Genomic DNA, 24,596 nt, shown 5'->3' on the forward strand with positions numbered 1-24,596 from the left:
CAGCTTCATTAGAAGGAAAGTGATGAATTTAGAGGCTTCGCTCTAAAAGAAGGACGTCACAACGAGTCTGTCCCTCTTTCTGTTTCTGTTTCTGTTTCTGTTTCTGTTTCTGTTTCTGTTTCTGTCTGATAAAAGCTGAAACATTCTGTACTGAACGGTGGAAAAACTTCCTGAGTTTACATGAATCTCTCCACGTGGATGTTAACATTAAGTGGAAATGAATTCACATTGTTTCCATTCTGATTTCCTCCAACCAGAAAAATAAACCTGAGTGTCACGCCAGCACAGAGAGAGAGTCCAGCCTGAAATCACTCATTTACAAGAAAAAAATACAACATTTATGAGAGAAAAATCACAGATATATGATTTAAATAAAACACACAAATTTACGTGAAAAATATCACAAATTTAGGGGAATAAAATCACAAATTTACAAGAAAAAACCCACATATTCACGAGAAAAAAACACATGTTTACGAGAACAAAAACCCACATATTTCCGAGAAAAAAACACATATTTACGAGGGGAAAAAATCACAAATTTACGAGAAAAAAAATCACAAATTTACGAGAAAAAACCCACATATTTACAAGAAAAAAAATCACATATTTACAAGAAAAAAACCCACATATTTACAAGAAAAAAAATCACTTATTTACAAGAAAAAAACACATATTTACAAGAAAAAAACACATATTTACGAGGGGGAAAAAAATCACAAATTTACGAGAAAAAAAATCACAAATTTACAAGAAAAAAATACATATTTACAAGAAGAAAAATACATATTTACGAGGAAAAAAATCACAAATTTACGAAAAAAACCCACATATTTACGAGAAAAACCCCCACATATTTATGAGAAAAAAATCAGAAATTTACGGGAAAAACCCCACATATTTACAAGAAAAAAAATCACTTATTTACAAGAAAAAACCCCACATATTTATGAGAAAAAAACACATATTTACAAGAAAAAAAACACATATTTACAAGAAAAAAACACATATTTACGAGGGGGAAAAAAATCACAAATTTACGAGAAAAAAAACACTTATTTACGAGAAAAAAACCACATATTTACAAGAAAAAAATACATATTTACGAGAAAAAAGAAAACATATTTACAAGAAAAAAAATCACATATTTACAAGAAAAAAACCCACATATTCATGAGAAAAAAACACATATTTACAAGAAAAAAACACATATTTATGAGGGGGAAAAAATCACAAATTTACGAGAAAAAAAATCACAAATTTACGAGAAAAAAACACTTATTTACGAGAAAAAAAACACATATTTACGAGAAAAAAAACACATATTTACAAGAAAAAAATACATATTTACGAGAAAAAAAACACATATTTACAAGAAAAAAACCACATATTTACGAGGGGGGAAAAAATCACAAATTTACCGGAAAAAACCCACATATTTACAAGAAAAAAAATCACTTATTTACAAGAAAAAAACCCACATATTTATGAGAAAAAAATCTGAAATTTACGGGAAAAAACCCACATATTTACAAGAAAAAAAATCACTTATTTATGAGAAAAAAATACATATTTACAAGAAAAAAAATCACATATTTACAAGAAAAAAACCCACATATTTATGAGAAAAAAACACATATTTACAAGTTAAAAAACCACATATTTACAAGAAAAAAACACATATTTACGAGAAAAAAAAATCACATATTTACAAGAAAAAAACACATATTTACGAGGGGAAAAAAATCACAAATTTACGAGAAAAAAAAACACAAATTTACGAGAAAAAAAATCACAAATTTACGAGAAAAAAAACACTTATTTACGAGAAAAAAAAACACATATTTACAAGAAAAAAATACATATTTACGAGAAAAAACCCCATATTTACAAGAAAAAACCCCACAAATTCACATTTATATGTCCTCCTCCTCCTCCTCCTCAGCTTTTGTCCCCTTCAGAGAGACAGAGACAGAGACAGAGACAGAGACAGACGAGCTGCTGATGACTCAGCGTCTCATGGTGGCTGGTGTTAGTCAGCGTTAACCTGCTTCGTCGTGTTGGAAGAATCCTGGAGCAGATTAGAGGTTTACAGCAGGTGTCTGTGTGTGTTTCTGCTCTAAACCAGATTAAATCTCCCTCTGATCTCTGACTGGATTCACATTCATCAGGATCAGGTTACTAATTACCTCCTCAAATTAAATAACTCCCTGTTATTACTCTGCAAGTTAGTGCATTAAAAACAACAACAAGGTGTATTTCTACATATTTGTCTTGACTGACAACCTTCTGGAAAAATCTTAAAAATAAAGATGTAAAGTTGAGGCTTAACTTCACTGCCAGTTCCTCGAAAGTTCAATCACTGAATCTAGCAGAACTCAGAGCTGTGTTTGTGAAAAAAATCACAAATTTATGATGGAAAAAAATCACAAATTTACAAGAAAAAAATCATAAATGTACAAGAAAATAATCACAAATTAATAATGAAAAAAAACACTAATTTACAAGAAAGAAATAACAAATATATGAGAATAAAATCGCAAGTTTATGTGAAAAAAAAATCACATATTTACGAGAAAAAAACCCTCATATTGCCGGGAAACAAATCACATTTTTACAAGAAAAAAAATCACAAATTTATGATGAAAAAAAAATCACAAATTTAAGCGAAAAAAATCACAAATGTACAAGAAAATAATCACAAATTAATAATGAAAAAAGCACTAATTTACAAGAAAGAAATAACAAATATATGATAATAAAATCGCAAGTTTATGTGAAAAAAAAATCACATATTTATGAGAAAAAACCCGTTCATATTGCCGGGAAACAAATCACATTTTTACAAGAAAAAAAATCACAAATTTAAGCGAAAAAAATCACACATCTACAAGAAAAGAATCACAAATTTATACGTAAAAAAAAATCACAAATTTACAATTCACATATTCACAAGAAAAAAAAACACATATTTACGAGCAAAAAACTAATATTTACAAGAAAAAAAATCACATATTTACTAGAAAAAATCACATATTTACGAGAAAAAAAACCCATATTTGCGAGAAAAAAATCACATATTTACGAAAAAAAACCCAAATATTTGTGGGGAAAAAAATCACAAACTCACAAGAAAGAAATCACAAATTTAGGAGAACATTTTGGGTTCTGAAGTGGTCAAATTAGCCTGTGGATCACAGGAAAAGATTAGAGAAAAAGTCAAATCTCTCGAATTTTAAGTCCTCTCCTCTCCCTCTACTAGCCTAGACTGACTACGTTTCCCAGAAGCCCCTGGGAGCCCAGAGAGGACTGACAGTAAGTCACTAGTGTTAACAGCAGGTTCAGATGTGATCAGCAGCAGGACGGTGAGACTTTCCACTGGAGATAAAAACACTCTGGTGTCAAACAGAAAAGTGTGTGTGTGTGTGTGTGTGTGTGTGTGACGGGTGTGTCCTCTGTTTCACTTCCAACAAACTAAAAAAACAAAAAGTTTTCTGCAGGTTTTGCAGGTTTACTCATCTCATTTATATGCAAAATCTGTGTAATTAAGTCAAATAAAACTGAGATTAATAGACGAGAAATGTAAGAAACTACAGATAAATTTGTACACATGTTTATTTACATGAAAAATGCATTCATATGCATATTATTATTCAGTCATTTTACATACTTTTTTGCTTATTTTAAGTGTTATTTTTGTGTGTGTGTCCTCCGTTTCACTTCCAACAAACTAAAAAAACAAAAAGTTTTCTGCAGGTTTTGAAGGTTTACTCACACAAAATTTGTGAAAAATAGACGAGAAATGTAAGAAACTACAGATAAATTGGTACACATGTTTATTTAAATGAAAAATGCATTCATATGCATATTATTATTCAATCATTTTAGTCATTTGACATATATTTTTGTTTATTTTAAGTGTTATTTTTGCATGCAGGACTCCAGTAGACGTGATCAGATCCTGCAGAAGATCAGTAGCTTTATGGATTAAAAGCCTTTTACAGATTGAGTTGTATTCTCTTTAAACATTTATGTGGTTCAGGGGAGCGTGCATGTGCAAACACACACCTCACACACACACACACACACACACACACACACACACCCGCTCACAGACATGCAGGGAGAGGTCAGATGACGGGGCGGGGCCTGAAGGTGTGGCAGCTCAACAAGAGAAAGAAGAGAAAGATTAGAGGAAACGTCTCTTCATCTCCTGCAGCTTCTACACTAACACACACAGAGTCTAGAGAATATGGGAAGAATCTGTCTGAACAGGTAAGACTTCAAACTTATTAATGTTTTTATTATAAATGAGAGTTTGTGTGTGTTTGTGTGTGTGTGTGCAGCAGACGCAGCCTTTTAAAGCTCTAATCCGTCTTAGAGAAGAAACTCTCTAAGCTTATTTACTCTGAACAACATGGCTGCACACACACTGACATAAATACACCTTAAACAGTATAAATATCACTTTTATTATATTAATATTAGAGATATAAACAGTTCAGCAGAAAAATAGTACTGAAGACTAATGATCCCAGTGTGTACTTTTAGAAAAAATCATGTTTTTATTTAATATACTTTAATATTTGTATTAAACAGAATTAATTATAGGAATAAGAACAAATATAGACCTAAATAAAATAAAAAATATCTGTAATTTTTCAGTATAAATGGATTTGTTTGTTAAAATGCATGTCATTTCTCAGAATAAATAGATAACAAGTAAATGAGTCAATTTACGGTAAAAATATGAAAAAAATATTTTATTATAGGCCTGATAAATGTTACATTTGGCAAAAAATTATGTATTTATTTAATTTAATTTAATATTTGCATTAAACAAAACTAATAATGATTAGAATAGGATGATAAATAGACCTAAATAAAAATAAAGATATGTCATTTTTTAGTATAAATAGACAAGAAAATGAGACAATTTATAGTAAAAAGAGGAAAAAATGTATTTATTATAGGCCTAATAAATGTTACATTTGGCAAGAAATCATGTATTTATTTAATTTACTTTAATATTTGTATGAAACAGAATTAACAACAAAAAGTATAAATAGATAAACAAGCAAATAATGCCATAATAGCTAAATAAATCATTAATTATTTCCGTTTGAGCTTTTATTAAAAAGGCCACATTTGTTGCATTTGGCAAGAAATAATGTATTTATTTAACTTACTTTAATATTTGTATTAAGCAGAACTAACAACGATAAGAAAAAGTCAAGTTTCACTATAAATAATATAATAGATACACAAGCAAATTAGCCAATTAACAGCTAAAAACAATAATTAATTATTGCATTATTTGTGTATTATATAAATAAATTTAAATAAAATATAAAAATATCAATAGCAATATAAATTTATCCTGCATTTATAACATTTATTAAATGTTTAATATTCATTTTAAAATACAGAAAAAATATTACTTATATTTATATAAATTAATAAATATTTATAATATATTAAATAAACATTTAAGCATAATATAAATCAAGAAGCGACTAGAATATTTATTTTTTTACGTCACGTTTTTTTTCCCCTCTTTGTCCTCGTTCACCTCTCTACGTGCGCGTGTCCGTGAGCGCGCACACAGCTGTTTGCTTGGCACGCTCCGGTGAGCTGCAGCTTTAAACACACACACACACACACACACACACACACACACAGGGCGTCAACGACTTTAATCAAACTATTTAAAGAAGCTGTTCCTCAAATACAGGAGGTCAAAGGTGAACACACACACACACACACACACACACTCGTTCCTGTCTGCAGCTGATTCGTAGTTTTGCAGGAAAAGTCGCGAACGTGTTAAACTTCTGGAGCTAATTTGAGTTTCTGCGACATTTTTTTGGATTATTTTTTATTTTGAAAGGTTCTGCTGCAGGATTTGGAAACTTTCCAGGTAAAACTTTGACATTTGACACAATATTTAACACCACAACACGATATTATATCAATTATTAGTGAAATACTCGGCTGACACGATGGAAACAAACACTTCTTCGTTATAAAAAGGGTAAATATTAACCGGAAATTAAAAAATAAAGGCACAGTTTAACGATGATTATATACATTTTGCTTTGTTTGGTATTTTCACTTATATAAATATATGTATATCTTTATACTTACCTGCCCAACTTAAAAAAAAACTTGCAATAACTCACCTCTTCAAAGTGATTTTCTGTTATATTTCTGTTTTATTTAATATTCTTTAATATTTTTATTTATTTATTATTTTTTTATTTGTATGAAGCAGAACTAATAATGATAGAAACACATATAAACCTAAATAAAAATAAAAATATGTCATGTTGCACTATAAATAGACAAACAATCAAAAGAAAAGCAGAAAAATGTATTATTTAATTCAGTTTGAACATTTATTATAAGCCACATTTGTTGCATTTGGCAAGAAATAATCAATTTATTTAATTTATTTTAATATTTGTATGAAACAGAACGAAACAATAAAGATAGGAACAAAAATAAACCTTAATAAAAAAACGTGCTGTTCCACTATAAATTGTTAAACAATTAAATTAGTCAATTAACAGCAAGATAATAATGAATTATTTCAGTTTGTGTATTTATTTTGGGCCACATTTGTTGCATTTGGCAAAAAATAATGTATTTATTAATATTATCATATTTATTAACAGCTAAAAAATAATTATTTATTTAATTTATATTATTATATAATATATTATATTATTATTTAATTTATTTAATTTAATTTATTATTTATTTTTATTATAGACTGAACAAATGCTACATTTATAAAACATCTATTTATTTGATTTAATTTAATTTAATTTAATTTAATACTTTTATTAAGCAGAACTAATAATGATAAGGAGAGGAAAAAATGTTGAAATAATTAAAAATAAAAAAACCAAGAGAAAGTCATGTTTCACTATAAATTGATAAACAAGTAAATGATCCAGCTAAACAGCTAAATAAATAATTAGTTATATAAGTTTGTGTGTTTATTATAGGCCTGACAAATAATAGTATTTATTTAACTTGGATTTATAACATTTATGTCAATGTTTAATATTTATTTTTAAATACAAACAACATGTTCCCTATTGGCTTGTAAAGCTTCTAAATAAAAAGTATTACTAATTGCATTGTAGATAATCTAATCACGCCCATTATTAATCATAGATAAAGTCATTAATCAAGTTTGAATCTGAATGAGACACATTTCAGGATTATTTACAGATGTTTATTTCCTGCAGAGCCTCGTTAGTGTTGAGTGGATTAGTCTGATGAAGTGATTCACAGTGATGAGAGATGAAATGACAACAATTTTGATAAGAATTTAATCATAAAAGTGTTTTTTTAAGAGCAAAGACGCAAATTCTGTGCATTAATATCTGCAAAAATGTGAATATTTGCAGTTTTTCTCTTCTTCTTTGATGATTTGTTAGACAAAATTAGACATTTTTTAATGCATTTTGCATAATATTTAAAACATTTTTATCCCAATTGATTAATCAAGAAGATAAAAACTAAGGAATCACATTTATGAGAAAAAAAAAAATCACATTTATCAGAAAAAAAAATCACAAATTTACGAAAAAAAGATAAAAAATTGATGATGAAAAAAATTTCAAATTTACCTGAAGAACAAACAGAAAAAAATCACATATTTATGAGAAAAAAAATCTCAAATTTAAGAGAAAAAAACCCACAAATTGTTGTAAAAAAACAACAAATTCACCAGAAAAAAATTACATATTTAAGAGAAAAAAAATTACTCGAAAAAGTCACAAATTAACGAAAAAAAGATCAAAAATTTCAAATTTACCCGAAGAAAAAAACAAACAAATTAACCAGAAAAAAATCACATATTTATGAGAAAAAAAATCTCAAATTTAAGAGAAAAAACCCCACAAATTGTTGTAAAAAAACAACAAATTCACCAGAAAAAATGACATATTTAAGAGAAAAAAAATTACTAGAAAAAGTCACAAATTTACGAAAAAAATATCAAAAATTGATGATGATAAAAATTTCAAATTTACCCAAAGAAAAAAACAAACAAATTAACCAGAAAAAAATCAAATATTTATGAGAAAAAAAATCTCAAATTTAAGAGAAAAAACCCACAAATTGTTGTAAAAAAAAACAACAAATTTACCAGAAAAAAATTACATATTTAAGAGAAAAAAAATTACTAGAAAAAGTCACAAATTTATTTGGAAAAATATCACAAATTTACAAGAAAAAATCACATTCATGAAAAAAACAAAAAAAACAATTTATGCTAAAAAAATCACACAAATTTCTGCTTTTTGATGTTTACATGCAGTCTGAAGTTTTTTTAGATGAATTTTGGGTGTCACAGCTTCATTCTCGGGCTCTTGAACTAAAACACCTACAAGTTCTCAATAGAAACGTCAGAAGAGGTCCTGAAGAACCGGATCTAAAGACCTCCAACACGTCCCAACAGTCACTGAAACCTGTTTTCTCCTGCAGGAGGTTCCTCTGACATCAGGAGCATCTTTGGCTCTTTGGATCTTCAGGGTTCTGGTCCTGATGTCTGCTCTGATGGAGGAGCAGGAGAACCCTCTGCAGAGGGACTGTTGTGTCTCTGTGGTTCTACCAGGAGGCATGGAGAAGAACGCCACCGTGCACGGAAGGTACCAGCTGCTTTCTACCATTTATAGAGCTGAACCGCCTGGCATCATGGGAAATGTAGGCTGCAGCGTTTTGGGAGCTCGCAGGTGGAAATATCATGTTTGTTCCTAGAGAAACTCCTCCATCTGTCATTCTAAATATGTGCAGAATGTGTCATTAGAGAGGTGTTTTCATATTCCTTTACCTTATTTAAAGTGTTCTCCTGTTCCCAGTAAACCAGTGAAGTGTTCTCCTGTTCCCAGTAAACCAGTGAAGTGTTCTGTGTTCCCAGTAAGCCAGTGATGGACCTGCTGGTGACCCTCTGTGCCAGTTACCACCTGAACCCGTCCGACTACACCGTGGAGCTTCTGTCCCCCAACAAGAACCTCATCAGCTTCAAACCAAACTCCCCCATCGGTTCTCTGGAGGCCGACAAGATCCTCCTGAAGCCCAAAGGAGGAGGAGCAGCGGAGGAGAAGGTCCGCAGGCCGTACATGCCCGAGGTAAACAAACAAACAAACAAACAAACAGAACTAATGTAAAACCAGATTTATCCTGGAGGAGACTCTGGTTCTGTTGTTGCAGAATAAGAGAAAAAACCTGATCTGTCTGCAGATGTCTGTCCATCTTCTTCCTGTTCTTCTTGATGCTTTTGTTCTTCTTTTTGTTCCTCTTGTTCCTCTTGTTTCCCTTCTCGTTCTTCATCTTCATTTTGTTCTAGTTCTTCTTGGCGTTTCCTCTTCTTCTTGTTGCTTTTCTTGCTCTTCTTGTTGTTCCTCTCGTTCTACTCCTAGTTATGCATCTTCTTCTTTCGTTCTTGTTCTGCATGTTCTTTGTCTTCACTTTCTTCTTATTCTTCTTGTTGCTTTTGTTCTTCATTGTTTTCCTCTCGTTCTACTTCTTGTTCTGCATGTTCTTTGTCTTCGTTTTGTTCTTCTGCATGTTCTTCATCTTCATATCATCCTTGTTCTGCATGGTTTTCTTCTTGATTTAGTTCTTGTTCTCCTTCTAGTTCTGCATGTTCTTCCTCTTCATTTTGTTCTTGTTCTGCATGTTCTAGTTCTGCATGTTCGTCCTCTTAATTTTCTTCTAGTTCTGAATGTTCTTCCTCTTCATTTTGTTCTTGTTCTGCATGTTCTTCCTCTTCACTTTGTTCTAGTTCTGCATGTTCTTCCTCTTAATTTTCTTCTTGTTCTGCATGTTCTTCCTCTTCACTTTGTTCTTGTTCTGCATGTTCTTCCTCTTCATTTCATTCTAGTTCTGCATGTTCTTCCTCTTCATTTTCTTCTAGTTCTGCATGTTCTTCCTCGTCATTTTCTTCAAGTTCTGCATGTTCTTCTTCTCCTGTCCTCATCTTCTTCTTGCTCTATCCTGGAGCAGACTCTAGTAGATCCTGATGTTCCGTATTAACAGTAGAACCCTGGTTCCTCTGGTTCTGTGGTTCCGTACTAACAGTAGAACCCTGGTTCCTCTGGTTCTGTGGTTCCGTACTAACAGTAGAACCTGGTTCCTCTGGTTCTGTGGTTCCATATTAACAGTAGAACTCTGGTTCCTCTGGTCCTGTGGTTCCATATTAACAGTAGAACTCTGGTTCCTTTGGTCCTGTGGTTCCATACTAACAGTAGAACCTGTTTCCTCTGGTTCTGTGGTTCCGTACTAACAGTAGAACCTGGTTCCTCTGGTCCTGTGGTTCCATACTAACAGTAGAACCCTGGTTCCTCTGGTCCTGTGGTTCCATACTTACAGTAGAACCTGGTTCCTCTGGTTCTGTGGTTCCGTACTAACAGTAGAACCTGGTTCCTCTGGTCCTGTGGTTCCATACTAACAGTAGAACCCTGGTTCCTCTGGTCCTGTGGTTCCATACTAACAGTAGAACCTGGTTCCTCTGGTCCTGTGGTTCCATACTTACAGTAGAACCTGGTTCCTCTGGTTCTCTGGTTCCATACTAACAGTAGAACCTGGTTCCTCTGGTCCTGTGGTTCCATACTAACAGTAGAACCTGGTTCCTCTGGTTCTGTGGTTCCATACTAACAGTAAAACCTGGTTCCTCTGGTCCTGTGGTTCCATACTAACAGTAGAACCTGGTTCCTCTGGTCCTGTGGTTCCATACTAACAGTAAAACCTGGTTCCTCTGGTTCTGTGGTTCCATACTAACATTAGAACCCTGGTTCCCCTGCAGGCCTCGGTCCGTCTGCTGATAAACTACAATAGGTCCCATAAGGCGGTGGTGCGTGTGAACCCTCGGGTTCCTCTGGAGAACCTGCTGCCCATCGTCTGTGATAAATGTGAGTTCCCGGTAGGAAGAACCGTTCTGCTGAGAGACTCTCAGTCCAGAACCACGCTGGACCTCACCAAGAACCTCAACGAGCTCGGACTCAGGGAGGTGTTCGCCAAGGACACGGAGGCTGGAGAACATCAGGACAGGAACCAGGAAGCAGGTAGGACACAAACAACATCATCATTTTTTTTTCTCATAAATTTGTGTTTTTTTTCCTCATAAATTTGTAATATTTTTTTCCATAAATTTGTGATTTTTTTTTCTCATAAATTTGTGATTTTTTTTCTCATAAATTTGTGATTTTTTTCTCTCCATAAATTTGTAATATTTTTTTCGTAAGTTAGATTTTTTTTTCTCATAAATTTGTGATTTTTTTCCTCTTAAATTGAATTTTTTTCTCATTTGTGATTTTTTTCTCATAAATTTGTGATTTTTTTTCTCATCAATTTGTGTTTTTTTCTCATAAATTGGATTTTTTTCCCTCATAAATTTGTGATTTTTTTCTCATAAATTTGTTTTGGTTTTCTCATGAATTTGATTTTTTTTCTCATAAATTTGAGATTTTTTTTCTCATAAATTTGTTTTTTTTCTCATAAATTTGTGATTTTTTTCCTCCTAAATTTGATTTTTTTTCTCATAAATTTGATTTTTTTTTCTCATAAATTTGTTTTTTTTTTCTCATAAATTTGATTTTTTTTCTCATAAATTTGATTTTTTTTCTCATAAATGTGTGATTTGTGATGATATATAAAAATGTGTTGATGGTGATCTGATGAATGATTGTTTTCTGTGTGAAACAGCAGAAACACCAACAGAGAACATCTCACCTCCTCCACCAGGTAACACACACACACACACACACACACACACACACACACACACACACACACACACACACACTCAATCTTCATCTTGAGGTAATAAGTCTGTATTTTGGGCTATAAATCACTATTTTTCAGATTCTAGGTCTATTTTTTGATATAAAAATCATAGTTTTGGCATACTAAATCATTATTTTAAGATACTAAATCATCATTTTTGCATACTAAGTCATTATTGTGGTATACTAATTTATTATTTTAGCATACTAAATCATTATTTTGGGGTAATAAATCTGTATTTTGGGCTATAAATCATTATTTTTCAGATACTAAGTCTATTTTTTGACACAATTTTGGGATACTAAATCATAATTTTTCTGCAGGAGCACTCAGTGAAAACACACACACACACACACACACCCTCACTAACAGCTGTTGTTGCTCCTCCAGAGGAGCAGAAGAAGAAGCAGAAGGAGTCCTCGGGGTTCCTCAGTCTGTTCAGGAGGAGGAAGAAGAGACCAGAGGTGAGATGATGAAGATGTTATTGATTATTGATATTATTAATATTATTAATGAAGAGTTTTATTGACTGAATGTTAATGATGCTCCTCTTCAGGAGGGAGCGAGGAGCAGCTCCTCCTCTCAGCAGGAGGTCAGGATGAAGATCTCTCTGTCAGCTGAAGGACCCAAGAAGAGACGAGCTCCTCCTCCTCCTCCAACCAGCACCTCCTCTCTGAGCCTCCACAACCACCTGAGCTCCTGCCAGGGAGCTCCACAGGTCAGCTAACTCCTCCTCCTCCTGCTCCTCCTGCTCCTCCTCCTCCTCCTCCTCTCCCTCTTATTTATTCTTTCTCTTCTTGTTGCATTTCTTGCACTTGTTGTTCTTCGCCTTGCTCCTCTTGTTCTTCTCGTTTTACTTCTTGTTCCTCCTGTCTTTTCCTCTTCATCTTCTTCTTGATTTTCTTGCTCTTCTTCTCGTTCTTCTTGATGCTTTTCTTCTTCTTGTTTTGCACGTTCTTTAGCTTCCAGTTGTTCTTGTTCTAGTTGTTCTTGTACTTTCCTCTTCATCATCTTCTTGCTTTTCTTGCACTTCTTGTTCTGCAGGTTCTGCATCTTCACTTTATTCTGGTTCTTCTTGTCCTTTTTCTTCTTGCTTTTTCTTGCTCTCCTTCTCATTCTTCTTGTTCTTTTTATTCTGCATGTTCTTCATCTTCATCTTCACTTTATTCTTGTTCTCCTTGTCCTTTCCTTTTTCTTCTTGCTCTTCTCCTCGTTCTTCTTGATGCTTTTGTTCTTTTTTTGTTCCTCTTGCTCTCCTTGTTCTCCTTCTTGTTCTTCATCTTTTTGTTCTAGTTCTTCTTGTTCTTCTAGTTCTTCTTGTTCTCCTTTCCTCATCTTCTTCTTGCTTTTCTTGCACTTCTTCTCGTTCTTGATGCTTTTGTGTTTCTTTTTCTTCCTCTTTTCCCTTCGTTCTCCTTCTTGTTCTTCATGTTCTTCAGCTTCACTTTATTCTTGTTTTTCTTGTTGCTTTTCTTTCTCTTCTTCTAGTTCTTCTTGATGCTTTTCTTCTTCTTGTTGTCCTCCTTCTTGTTCTGCAGGTTCTTTAGCTTAATTTTGTTCTAGTTCTTTTAGTACTTTCCTCTTCTTTTTGTTGATTTTCTTGCTCTTCTTCTCGTTCTTCTTGATGCTTTTGTTCTTCTTTTTGTTCCTCTTGTTCTCCTTGATTTTCTTCTTGTTCTTGTTCTTCATCTTCACTTTATTCTTGTTCTTCTTGTCCTCTTCTCTCCTTGTCGTTCTTCTTGCTCTCTTTCTTGCTCTCCTCGTTCTACTTCTTGTTCTTCATCTTCATTTTGTTCTAGTTGTTCTTGTCTTTTCACCACCTTCTTGTTGCTTTTCCTGCACTTGTTCTCTTTCTTCTCGTTCTACTTCTTCTGCATGTTCTTCTTGTCTTTTCCTCATCTTCTTCTTGCTTTTCTTGCTCTTCTTGATGCTTCTTGTTCAGCTTCATTTTGTTCTAGTTCTTCTTGTTCTAGTTCTTCTTATACTTTTCTCTTCTCGTTCTTCTTGCTCTTATTCTTGTTGTTCCTGTTCTTATTTTTCTAACTTATTGTTCCTCTTGTTCTTCTCATCTACTTCTTGTTCTGCATGTTCTTTAGCTTCATTTTGTTCTTGTTTTCCTCATTCTAGTTGTCCTTTCCTCTTCATTTTCTTGCATTTGTTGCTCTTTTTTGTTCCTGTTGTTGTTGCTGTTCTACTTCTAGTTCTTCATCTTCATTTTGTTCTTGTTCTTCTCAACATTTCATGTGTTTGTGGATCTGTTAGTCAGCAGAACATCTGTTGCAGCGTGCATCAATATTTTAGTCTGTGGATTCTCTGAAACGGTGCAGAATCACCATGAATAATGTGTCTGTGGTTTAATGTGCAGCAGAGGTCTGCAGAGTCCACCCTGAGGAGCACCAAGAGGAGAGCCCCACCTCCTCCTGCTCCTCCTCCTGCAGACAGCCAGCAGGAGCTGCAGGAGCTGCAGGAGCCTGCAGAGACTAAAGGTAAACTAAATCAACTGTGCAGCTTGTTGGTCTCCCTCTAGTGGTGGTTTTAGAAGCTGCAGCTGCAGAAATAAAATAATATCCTGCTACAATAATTCCAGTTGACCTTTTTCAGTATTTCAGAGGAATCAAACGGCTTTAAACGGAGCTGAGTTCTGCTCTGCAGGTCAGCAGAGACGGAAGTTAAATCAAGATTAAAATGTCAAAGAGAATCCCATCAAACGGAGAGAATCAGCAGTTAAACGCTGCTTTTATCAGTTTCATTAATGTGACCTGAGAGACTCGAAGGCTGCAGGCTGGAACATCTACGGTCCACATTTAGTCCTCACAGTCTGTCTGTCTGTCTGCTAGAACAGCTGTTCTCAACCTGGGGGTCGGGACCCCAGTTGGGGTCGTGAGATGATTTCTGGGGGTCGCCAAATCATTTTGGAAGTCAGCTCTGTCTCCACTGTGTTAAAGTGTTCATGTGTTTTAGTCTTGTTGGTCATTTGTGTGTTTTTTGGTCATTTTGTGCCTTTTTTTGGGCCATTTTGTCTCTTTTTTGGTCATTTTGTCTTTTTTGGTCATTTTGTCTTTTTTTTTGGTCATTTTGTGTCTCTTTTATAATGTTGTGGTCAATTTGTGCCTTTTTTGGTCATTTTGTGTCTTTTTTGGGCCATTTTGTGTCATTTTGTGTCTTTTTTGGTCATTTTGTGTCTTTTTTATAATTTTGTGGTCAATTTGTGCCTTTTTTGTCATTTTGTGTCTTTTTTTTAGTAATTTTGTGTCTTTTTTGGTCATTTTGTGTCTTTTTTTGGTCATTTTGTGTCTTTTTCTGTAATTTTGTGTCTTTTTTTGGTCATTTTGTGCCTTTTTTGGTCATTTTGTGTCTTTTTTGATCATTTTGTGTCTTTTTTGGTCATTTTGTTTCTTTTTTGGGTGATCTGAACTGTGCGTGTGAGATTGTGTTCAGTGAGGGGGGGTCGTGGACAACATGCATGTTAAATTGGGGGTCGTGACTCAAAAAGGTTGAGAACTACTGCTCTAGAAGATTATTAACCAGTTAATTCTGGCAGAAAGAACACGTCATTCTGCAGTCAGGAGGAAAGAAAACAGAAGTTTCAGTGGTGTAATTAAGAGAGAGAGAGTTTGTTTTCTCTGAAAACACAAACTCCCTCCAACAGATGATGAGCTCACTCTTTATTTCTTCCTCCTCCACTTTAATAACGTGAGAGTTTAAAAATAGTTTAAACTGTGTGAGGGTTAACTCTTTGCAGCTTGGGGATGTTTTGACTGTTTATACTTTGGTATAAAACCTCACAGATATGATCTGATAACTATTTTTCACTTTTACTTACAACATTTTGAGCACAAAACACTCATAAAATCAGATTTCTTACTTTCAGAACACAATCAGGATCAATTAAGAATTTTAGATGTTGGTTCAAATCTAACTTATAAAATGTGGATAAACCTATTTCTATGCTAAATATATTCGACCTTATCTCCGTTTTTTTTACTTTTTAAAGGTTTTGTTTTATTTTTTGTTATTTTCCTTTTTAAAGTTATTTAATTTTTATTATTTATTATTATTATTTACTACTTAAATTATTTATTTATTTATTTATTTTTGCTAAAGTAATTTATTTTTATTTTAGCATTAATATTTCTTCCTTTTTAAATGTTTTTTTTTGTTATTTTCCTTTTTAAAGTTATTTAATTTTTATTATTATTATTATTATTTACTACTTAAATTATTTATTTATTTATTTTTGCTAAGGTAATTTATTTTTATTTTAGCATTAATATTTCTTCCTTTTTGTTTTTTTTTTTGTTATTTTCCTTGTTAAAGTTATTTATTTTATTTTTATTTTACTTTTTTTTTTTTTTTTACTTCTTAAAGGTTTTATTTATTTTTTGCTAAAATTATCTATTTTTGAAGTTGTTTTTTTTTTGTAGTGCATTGTGAAATAGCTTAAAAAAACTAAATCTGCTCCCAGTGAGGCTCAGTGAAGAATTTTAAATATTGGCTCCTAATATCTGATATAAAATGATGAAAAATGTATTTTTACTCTAAATATATTTGATCTTTTCTCTGGTTTTATTTTATTCTCATCATTAAACACAAACTTCAGAGCCTTTCTGTTTGTCCTCCTGCTTCCAGACTGTGAGCCGTGAGGAGGTGAAGCTGCTGCTCCTCCTTCATCCGTCCGTCCCTGTCCCTCCTCTTCGTCCTCCTCCTCTTCCTCTTCCCGCCGTAGTGGCTTTATGGATGTTTGTCTCCGCTGCACTTAAAGCTTTTTATTGTCCTGTTTTTGTTTTGTTTTTCTGCTTTTTCTGCTTTTTTTTCTGCTCATCTGTCAGATTTTATCTGTGTTTAAGTTCTGTTAATTTTGTTTTTATCAGTTTTTCTGTGTTTTTTCTTCCAATTATGATATTTTTTCAACACGTTTCTGTGCCTTTTACTCCAAAACCAACAGATCAACATTAATATGTGGCAAATTATTCATCTCTTGTTTTTCATCTATGACCAATAATTATTTTCTGTGAAATTATGATTTTTATATTGTTTTATTATGTTATATTCTCATTTATTTCTCCACTATATTCTTCTACTTATTGTGTATTCCTGTACATGTTTTTAATATATTTATGTTTCATTATGATTCTTTCCATTTCTTTTATTTAGACCTTATGTAATTTTATGAGTTTAGTCATCAGTAATTATTATTTCTCTAATTACAATAAAATTGGGGACAAATTAATTTAACTTTAATACTTGATTTTTTTTCTTTTTTCTTAGTATTTTTGGTCTCCAAACAATTGATTTAAAATGATTCATTCACTGAGAATTTCCTGTTACTTAATCATATCTTTATTTAATGTTTTATTATTATTATTATTATTATTATTATTATTAAATGCATAATATTATGTATACTTTTTTTTCTTGTTTGGTCTCCAAATAATTGAATAAAAGCTATTTTAAAGAAGAAAAAATAAACTACATTTAAAAATATGATAAATTAACTAAGAATTTATGGCTTTTTAAGCCATTTCCTGTGTTAGTTAATGTTTATTTTGTATGTTTTATTATTATTATTATTTTATTATTATTAATAAATGCTTAATATCATCTATAATAACTTTTTTCTTCATTTTTCTTTTTTTGTATTTTGGACTTCAAACAATGTATTAAAAAAATTAAAAACATTTTTTTAAATGGCTTTTTTTTAAAGCCTTTTCCTCTTACTTAATGTTTTTTTTTGTATTTTTTGGGGGATCCTTAAGCGCTAAATAATATGTATAATTATTTTTCTTCTTTTTTTCCCCTTTTTTTTTGTATTTTGGAATCCAAAAGTAAAAAAGTTAAATAAAAAATAAATAAATAAAAATAAATAAAAAAAGATAGATAAAGTCTAGTTGCAGGCTTTTTTTAAAGCCATTTCCTGTGTTACTTAATGTTTATTTTTAATGTATTTGGGATGATTAAACGCTGAATATTGATGTTTTTGTGCAGAACTTCCATTAGAAATGTCGATATTTCCTTTAGGGGGACATTTCTCAGATTTAGACTCTTTAATAATAATAATAATAATAATTTTTAATAAGTTCATTAATCAGATTAATTGATCGTGTGGTGTTGTTCCAGGGAGCTTCGGTTCTTTTCTCACCGTGGATCATCTGAGAGAGAACGATGAGTACGACTCCTTCAGCCTCTCCTCCTCTTCATCACCTCGTCCATCACATGCTCGCTCCTCTTCATCACCACATGTCCGCTCCTCCCCCTCCTGCTCCTCCTCTCTGCCTCGTCGCTCCTTCTCCCAGCTCCAGAACGTGGCCGACTCTCTCCGTGGTAAAGATCTCTCTGACGCCCGCGAGGCTCTCGCCAAAGTTCTGACCTCCTCCGTCTCTAGAACCACGCTGGTGAAACGTTTGAAGAACTCCGCCACGTTCCCCAAGTTCCACAGCACCTCCTCCTTCACGCCGGCGACCAGGAGGTGCTCCGATAACGGAGATGACTTCTGCACCGAGCTGGAGTCGGTTCTCAGGTCCGAACTCCCCACGGAGAACGAGTGGAACGATCCGCTGCAGAGGAAAGGGATGACCACGTTCAAGGTGGTTCCTCTGAAGAAACAGACGAGTCCAGAACCAGAAACAACCCAGAACCAGAGACCAGGAGGAGCTGAGAACCCATCAGAACCAGAAGAAACCAAAGACCAGAGATTAGAAGAAGTTAAAAAACGATCAGAACCAGAAGAAACCAAGGACCGGAGATCAGAAGAACCTGAAAACCAATCGGAACCAGAAGAAACCAAGGACCGGAGATCAGAAGAACCTGAAAACCGATCAGAACCAGAAGAAACCAAGGACCAGAGACTAGAAGAAGCTGAGAACCGATCAGAACCAGAAGAAACCAAAGACCAGGGACCAGACGAGGCTGAGAACCGATCAGAACCAGAAGAAACCAAGGACCAGAGACTAGAAGAACCTGAAAACCGATCAGAACCAGAAGAAACCAAGGACCAGAGACCAGAAGAAGCTAAAAACCGATCAGAACCAGAAGAAACCAAGGACCAGAGACCAGAAGAACCTGAAAACCCATCAGAAGCAGAAGAAACCAAGGACCAGAGACCAGAAGAAGCTGAGAACCCATCAAAACCAGAAGAAACCAAGAACCAGAGACTAAAAGAACCTGAGAACAGATCAGAATCAGAAGAAACCAAGGACCAGAGACCAGAAGAAGAAGTTTCTCCTGAGAGAAATCCACCTGAGACTTTGGACAGGTCAGAACCAGAACCAAACCAGGACCAGAGAGGAGGAAGAGAAGGAGTTTCTCCTGAGACTGAAGAGGATCCAGGTTCTCCTGACGGATCAGAACCACCTTCACAGAGTCCAGAACCGTCTTCTGAGGAGATCCAGGCTTCTCCTCCAGCAGGATCTGGTCTCCCTGAGGACACGGAGGAGAACCAAGAAGATACAGAAGAGGAAGAACCAGCAGAACCCCCCTGTGAGGTTCAGATCCACTCAGAGGTGGATCCTTGTGGTCCAGAAGAAGAAGAACCAGAACCAGAAGAAGAACCAGAACCAGATGAGGAGTGTTTCCCTCCTCCTCCTCCTCCTGTCTTCTTTGATGAAATCTTGCAGGAGGAAAACCTGCAGACTCCTGGATTCAATGGTTCTGGTCCTAGTCTTGGTCCTGGTTCTGGTTCTGGTTCTGGTTCTGGTCCATCCTCCTTTGCAGCTGCAGTAGCCCTGGCGGTCCAGAGGTCCCGTCTCCAGAGCAGGAGTAAAGGTTTTGGGCCCCCTCAGGCCCCTGGGGGCCCCCACAGCTCCCTGCCCTCCCCAACCAGAACCACCTACCAGTACGGTGAGCAGAACCCAGATTAAACCAGAATAATGTCCAGTTCAACTACTAGATTCTATTTAGTTGGTTAAACTGGTTTCATTCTTTTCATTTCTACCAGAAAATGAAACATATGAGATAAAAACACATCTTGTGAGCCATTCTAACAGGAAATATTTTTGAAAAAATAATTAAACAATCACAAAATAACAAGAAATGTTCCTGTAAATAATGAATATTTTCTATATACTAACACATTTTTTGAGTTTCCAAAAAGTTTTCACGTCGTCTGAAACATAAATAAAACAGAATATGAGATTTATGCAGTTGAGTTTGCATGTTCATGATGATAAAGTTTTTTTGTAAATATAGGTTTTACTGAGAATCTCAACTTCTCTGGAGTTTCCACAAAGAAGTTCTTTATAGTGAATCATTTTCTCATTATTTAGCAAAACACACTCATTATTTTGGGCTTTAAGCCAGCATTTTATCGTACTAAATCATTATTTTATCATAATAAATCCTTATTTATCACACTAAGTCATTAGTCTGGGAACTTTTGGGATACTAAGTAATTATTTTGATTTAACAAACCATTATTTTAGGTTAAAAAAATAATTATTTTGGGTTATTAAATGATTATTTTAGGATATTAAATCATTGTTTTGGGATACCAAATTATTTTGGTAACTTTTGGCATACTAAATACATCTTTTGGCAGGCTAAGTCATTATTGTTGTTATTTAGAAGTCTATTTTTATACTAAATCAAATTGTTTGGGATAAGAAGTCATTATTTGGGAGTATTATCATTATTTTAGGCATACAAAGGCATGATTTAGGGAGATTAAATCATTTTATTGGGCTGTAAGTTGTGAATTTGGGATTCTAAGTCTATTTTTTTTTAATACAAAATCATTATTTTGGACTGTACATTGTTTTTTATTGATACTTGGTGATTATTTTGAGATCCCAAGTTAATTTGATAAAGGTTATTAAGAATTAGTCTAACAGTATAAGAAGGAAAAGACCATTTATTGTGTTTTTAGACTTTCTTGGCATGAAAACAAAGTGAATGCATGATGAGTTTAAAATTTATTTCTGTGTTTTTAGAGTCTTTAGAGGAGACCTGATGGAAATATTTCTGTTTTTGTGCTGCAGGAGCCTGACGGAGATGTTTCCTCTCAGCTTTAACTCTCCAACACCAAACTCCAGATCCATAAAAGACTAAAAGACTAAAAGACTAAAGGACTAAAGGTCAGCTGACAGACGGACTGCACCACTTTTATCACTTTTCTGTTTTATATTTTTATCTTCAGACACGTTGTTGTCTCGTCTTCTGTTCATTCTGTCTGTGAGACGCCAAACCTTCCTGTTTCTCCTTTATTTTCCTTTATTTTTCCTTTATTTTCCTTTATTTTTCCTTTATTTTCCTTTATTTTTCCTTTATTTTCCTTTATTTTTCCTCTGATGACGACGTGCCAAAGGAACGCTCCGCTAAAAGCTTTTTAATCTCTTTTTGTTTATTCTCTGGACTTTTTTATTATTATTATTAATTATTATTATTATGATGCAGTTGATATTTTAGCCAGCAGGTGGCAGAAGAGCTCCGTTTCTAAGTGTCTGAGGCCTTTTTTCACTCTGCTGGTGACACGTTCTGTCTAATTTAAAGAGAAATATTGTTTATTAATGACTCAGGAGCATGTATGAATAATATATATAACTAATATTTAAATGAGTGTCCATTTAAAGGACATTATATGAGAATTGTTCATGCATTTGCAACAATAAAACCGTCATGTTGGAAGCTTCCATTCAATAAATCCTTATTTTATCATAATAAATCCTTATTTTATCATAATAAATCAGTGTTTTATCAGTATAAATCAATATTGTATCATACTAAATCCTTATGTTATCATAATAAATCATTATTTTATCATAACAAATCATTATTTTGGGAACTTTTGGGATACTAAATAATTATTTTGGCATGTTAAGTCATTATTTTAGGCTATAAATCAATATTTAAATCATTATTTATGGAGATTAGGAGCTGACTGCATTAATAACATATCAAACTAATATTAAAATCCTTTTTAAAGGACATTAAATTAGTTTTTTATCTGCATTTGCAGCAATAAAAACCATAATGTTGGAGCCTCCATTCTATAAATCATTACTTTATTATAATAAGTCCTTATTTTATCATAGTAAATCCTTATTTTATCATAATAAATCATTATTTTGGGAACTTTTGGGATGCTAAATAATTATTTTGGCATGTTAAGTCATTGTTTTGGGATACAAGTCAATATTTAAATCATTATTTTGAGGTAATAAGTCTGTATTTTGAGCTATAAATCATTATTTATGGAGATTAGGAGCTGACTGCATGAATAACATATCAAACTAATAATAAAATCCTTTTTAAAGCACATTAAATGAGTATTTTCCTGCATTTGCAGCAGTGAAACCATACTGTTGGAAGCCTCCATTCTATATATCAATATTTTATCATACTAAATAATTATTTTATCATAATAAATCCTTATTTTGGGGAACTTTTGGGATACTACATAATTATTTTGGCATGCTAAGTCATTGTTTTAGGCTATAAATCAATATTTAAAGCATTATTTAGGGAGATTAAATCATTATTTTGGGAAACAGAGTCATTATTTTAGGCTGTAAGTCAATATTTAAATCAGTATTTTGAGGCAATAAGTCTGTATTTCGGGTTATAAATCATTATTTAGGGAGATCAAATCATAATAACAGGGAGCTGACTCAGGATCATGCATGAATAAAATATCAAACTAATATTTATCATAATAAATTCTTATTTTATCATAAAAGAATCTTAATTTTATCATAATAAATCATTATTTTGGGATACAGAGTCATTGTTTTAGGCTATAAATCAATATTTAAATCATTATTTATGGAGATTAGGAGCTGACTGCATGAATAACATATCAAACTAATATGAAAATCCTTTTTAAAGGACATTAAATTAGATATTTTCCTGCATTTCCAGCCTCCATCCTATAAATCAATATTTTATCATACTAAATCAATATTGTATCATAATAAAACATAATTGTATCATAATGAATCATTATTTTGGGAACTTTTGGGATACTAAATCATTATTTTAGGCTATAAATCAATATATAAATCATTTATGGAGATTAGGAGCTGACTGCATGAATAACATATCAAACTAATATTGAAATCCTTTTTAAAGGACATTAAATGAGATATTTTCCTGCGTTTGCAGCAATAAAAACCATAGTGTGTGAGTCTGTGTTGTGTGCCAGCTCCTTCCTGAACACACACACACACACACACACACACACACACACACACACACACACACACACACACACATATACACACACACACACACACACACACACATGAACACACACACACACACACACACACACACACACACACACACACACACACACACATGAACACTGTCTCCTCGGGGCTCAGGGTTGTGCTGCTGCTCTGCTATACTCGGGTGCCAAAAGAAAGAAAAAGATCTCCTCTCCTCCTCTTCCTCTCCTCTCCTCCTCTCCGTATTGATCCGGCCGTGGCCTTGGAGGAGCAGCGAGGAGCAGAGCGAGGAGCGGAGCGAGGAGAGACCTCGCCAGAAACGCCCGTGGCGGCGAGATCTCCTCGCCGGTTGCCAGGTCTGACTGACTGAGTGAGTGAGTGAGTGAGTGAGTGGGCTCGCTGCAAGACTTTTACTTTATTCTCCTTCTGTCTCTGCTCCACCTGAGGAGGAGAGAGAGGAGGAGGAGGAGGAGGAGGAGGAGAGGGTGATGGGAGGTGACCTTTGACCCTGTCGTGTTTCCGTGGCACTCCCCCCCCCCCCCCCCCCCCAGAGGAGGCGCACGGCCCTCAAGGGCACCGCCGCCGTGTCACAGCGCCGTTGTCATGGAGAACGCCATTACCTCCCCGAGGGACGGGGAGGAGGAGAGGAGGAGGAGGAGAGGAGGAGAAACACAGAGAGAGAAGGAGAGGAGGAGGAGAGGAAGAGGAGGAGGAGATCTTTTCCTGCCCAAAGCAACGATAGTGACAACTCTGGCATTCTCTGTCAAATCACACTAAATCATCATTTGGGGATTTAAATCATTATTTTGCAGTAATACGTCTAATAGGTCTATTTTTTGATATAAATCACTATTTTAAGATACTAAATCATTTTTTTGCAGTAATAAGTCTGTATTTTGGGCTATAAATCATTATTTTTCAGATTCTAAGTCTATTTATTTTTTATTTTGGCATGCTAAGTTGTTATTTTAGGATACTAAATCATAATTCTAGCATACTAAATCATTATTTTAAGGTACTTAAACAATATTTTAGGATACTAAATTAATGTTTTGCAGTAATTAGTCAGTATTTTGGGCTATAAATGATTATTTTTCATATACTAAGTCTGTTTTTTTTTTAATATAAAACCATAATTTTGGGCTACTAAATCATTATTTTAGGATACTAAATCATTATTTTAGGATACTAAATCATTATTTTGCTGTAATAAGTCTGTATTTTGGGCTATAAATTATTATTATTATTTATATTTTTATTTTTCAGATTCCAAGTCTATTTTCTGATATAAAGTCATTATAAAAATCATAATTTGGGGATGCTAAGTCATTATTTTATCGTACTAAATCAATATTTTAGCATACTAAATTATTATGTTAAGATACTAAATCATTTTTTTTGCAGTAATAAGTCTGTATTTGGGCTATAAATTATTATTTTTCAGATTCTAAGTATTTTTTTTAAAATATAAAACCATAATTTTGCATACTAAATCATTATTTTAAGATACTTAATCATTGTTTTGCTGTAATAAGTCTGTATTTTGGGCTATCAATTATTATTTATATTTATATTTTTCAGATTCTATTTTTTGATATAAATCACTATTTTAGGATACTAAATCATTATTTTAGG

General features: G+C 33.3%; 1 protein-coding gene across 1 annotated transcript; it reads left to right on the plus strand.

Annotated features, from left to right (window-relative positions):
• Positions 1–5,765: 5,765 nt before the first annotated feature.
• Positions 5,766–21,478, plus strand: LOC131962961 (cordon-bleu protein-like 1). Its single transcript, XM_059328077.1, has 10 exons — positions 5,766–5,920; positions 8,503–8,666; positions 8,936–9,146; positions 10,823–11,081; positions 11,722–11,760; positions 12,193–12,266; positions 12,359–12,520; positions 14,168–14,288; positions 17,920–19,638; positions 20,775–21,478. The coding sequence occupies exons 2-10, from the start codon at positions 8,563–8,565 to the stop codon at positions 20,780–20,782; spliced, it is 2,697 nt and encodes an 898-aa protein (XP_059184060.1). The 5' UTR covers positions 5,766–5,920; positions 8,503–8,562; the 3' UTR covers positions 20,783–21,478.
• The last annotated feature ends 3,118 nt before the right edge of the window (positions 21,479–24,596 follow it).

Source organism: Centropristis striata, chromosome 24, assembly GCF_030273125.1.
Source record: "Centropristis striata isolate RG_2023a ecotype Rhode Island chromosome 24, C.striata_1.0, whole genome shotgun sequence".
In the NCBI taxonomy this organism is placed as follows: Eukaryota; Metazoa; Chordata; class Actinopteri; order Perciformes; family Serranidae; genus Centropristis; species Centropristis striata.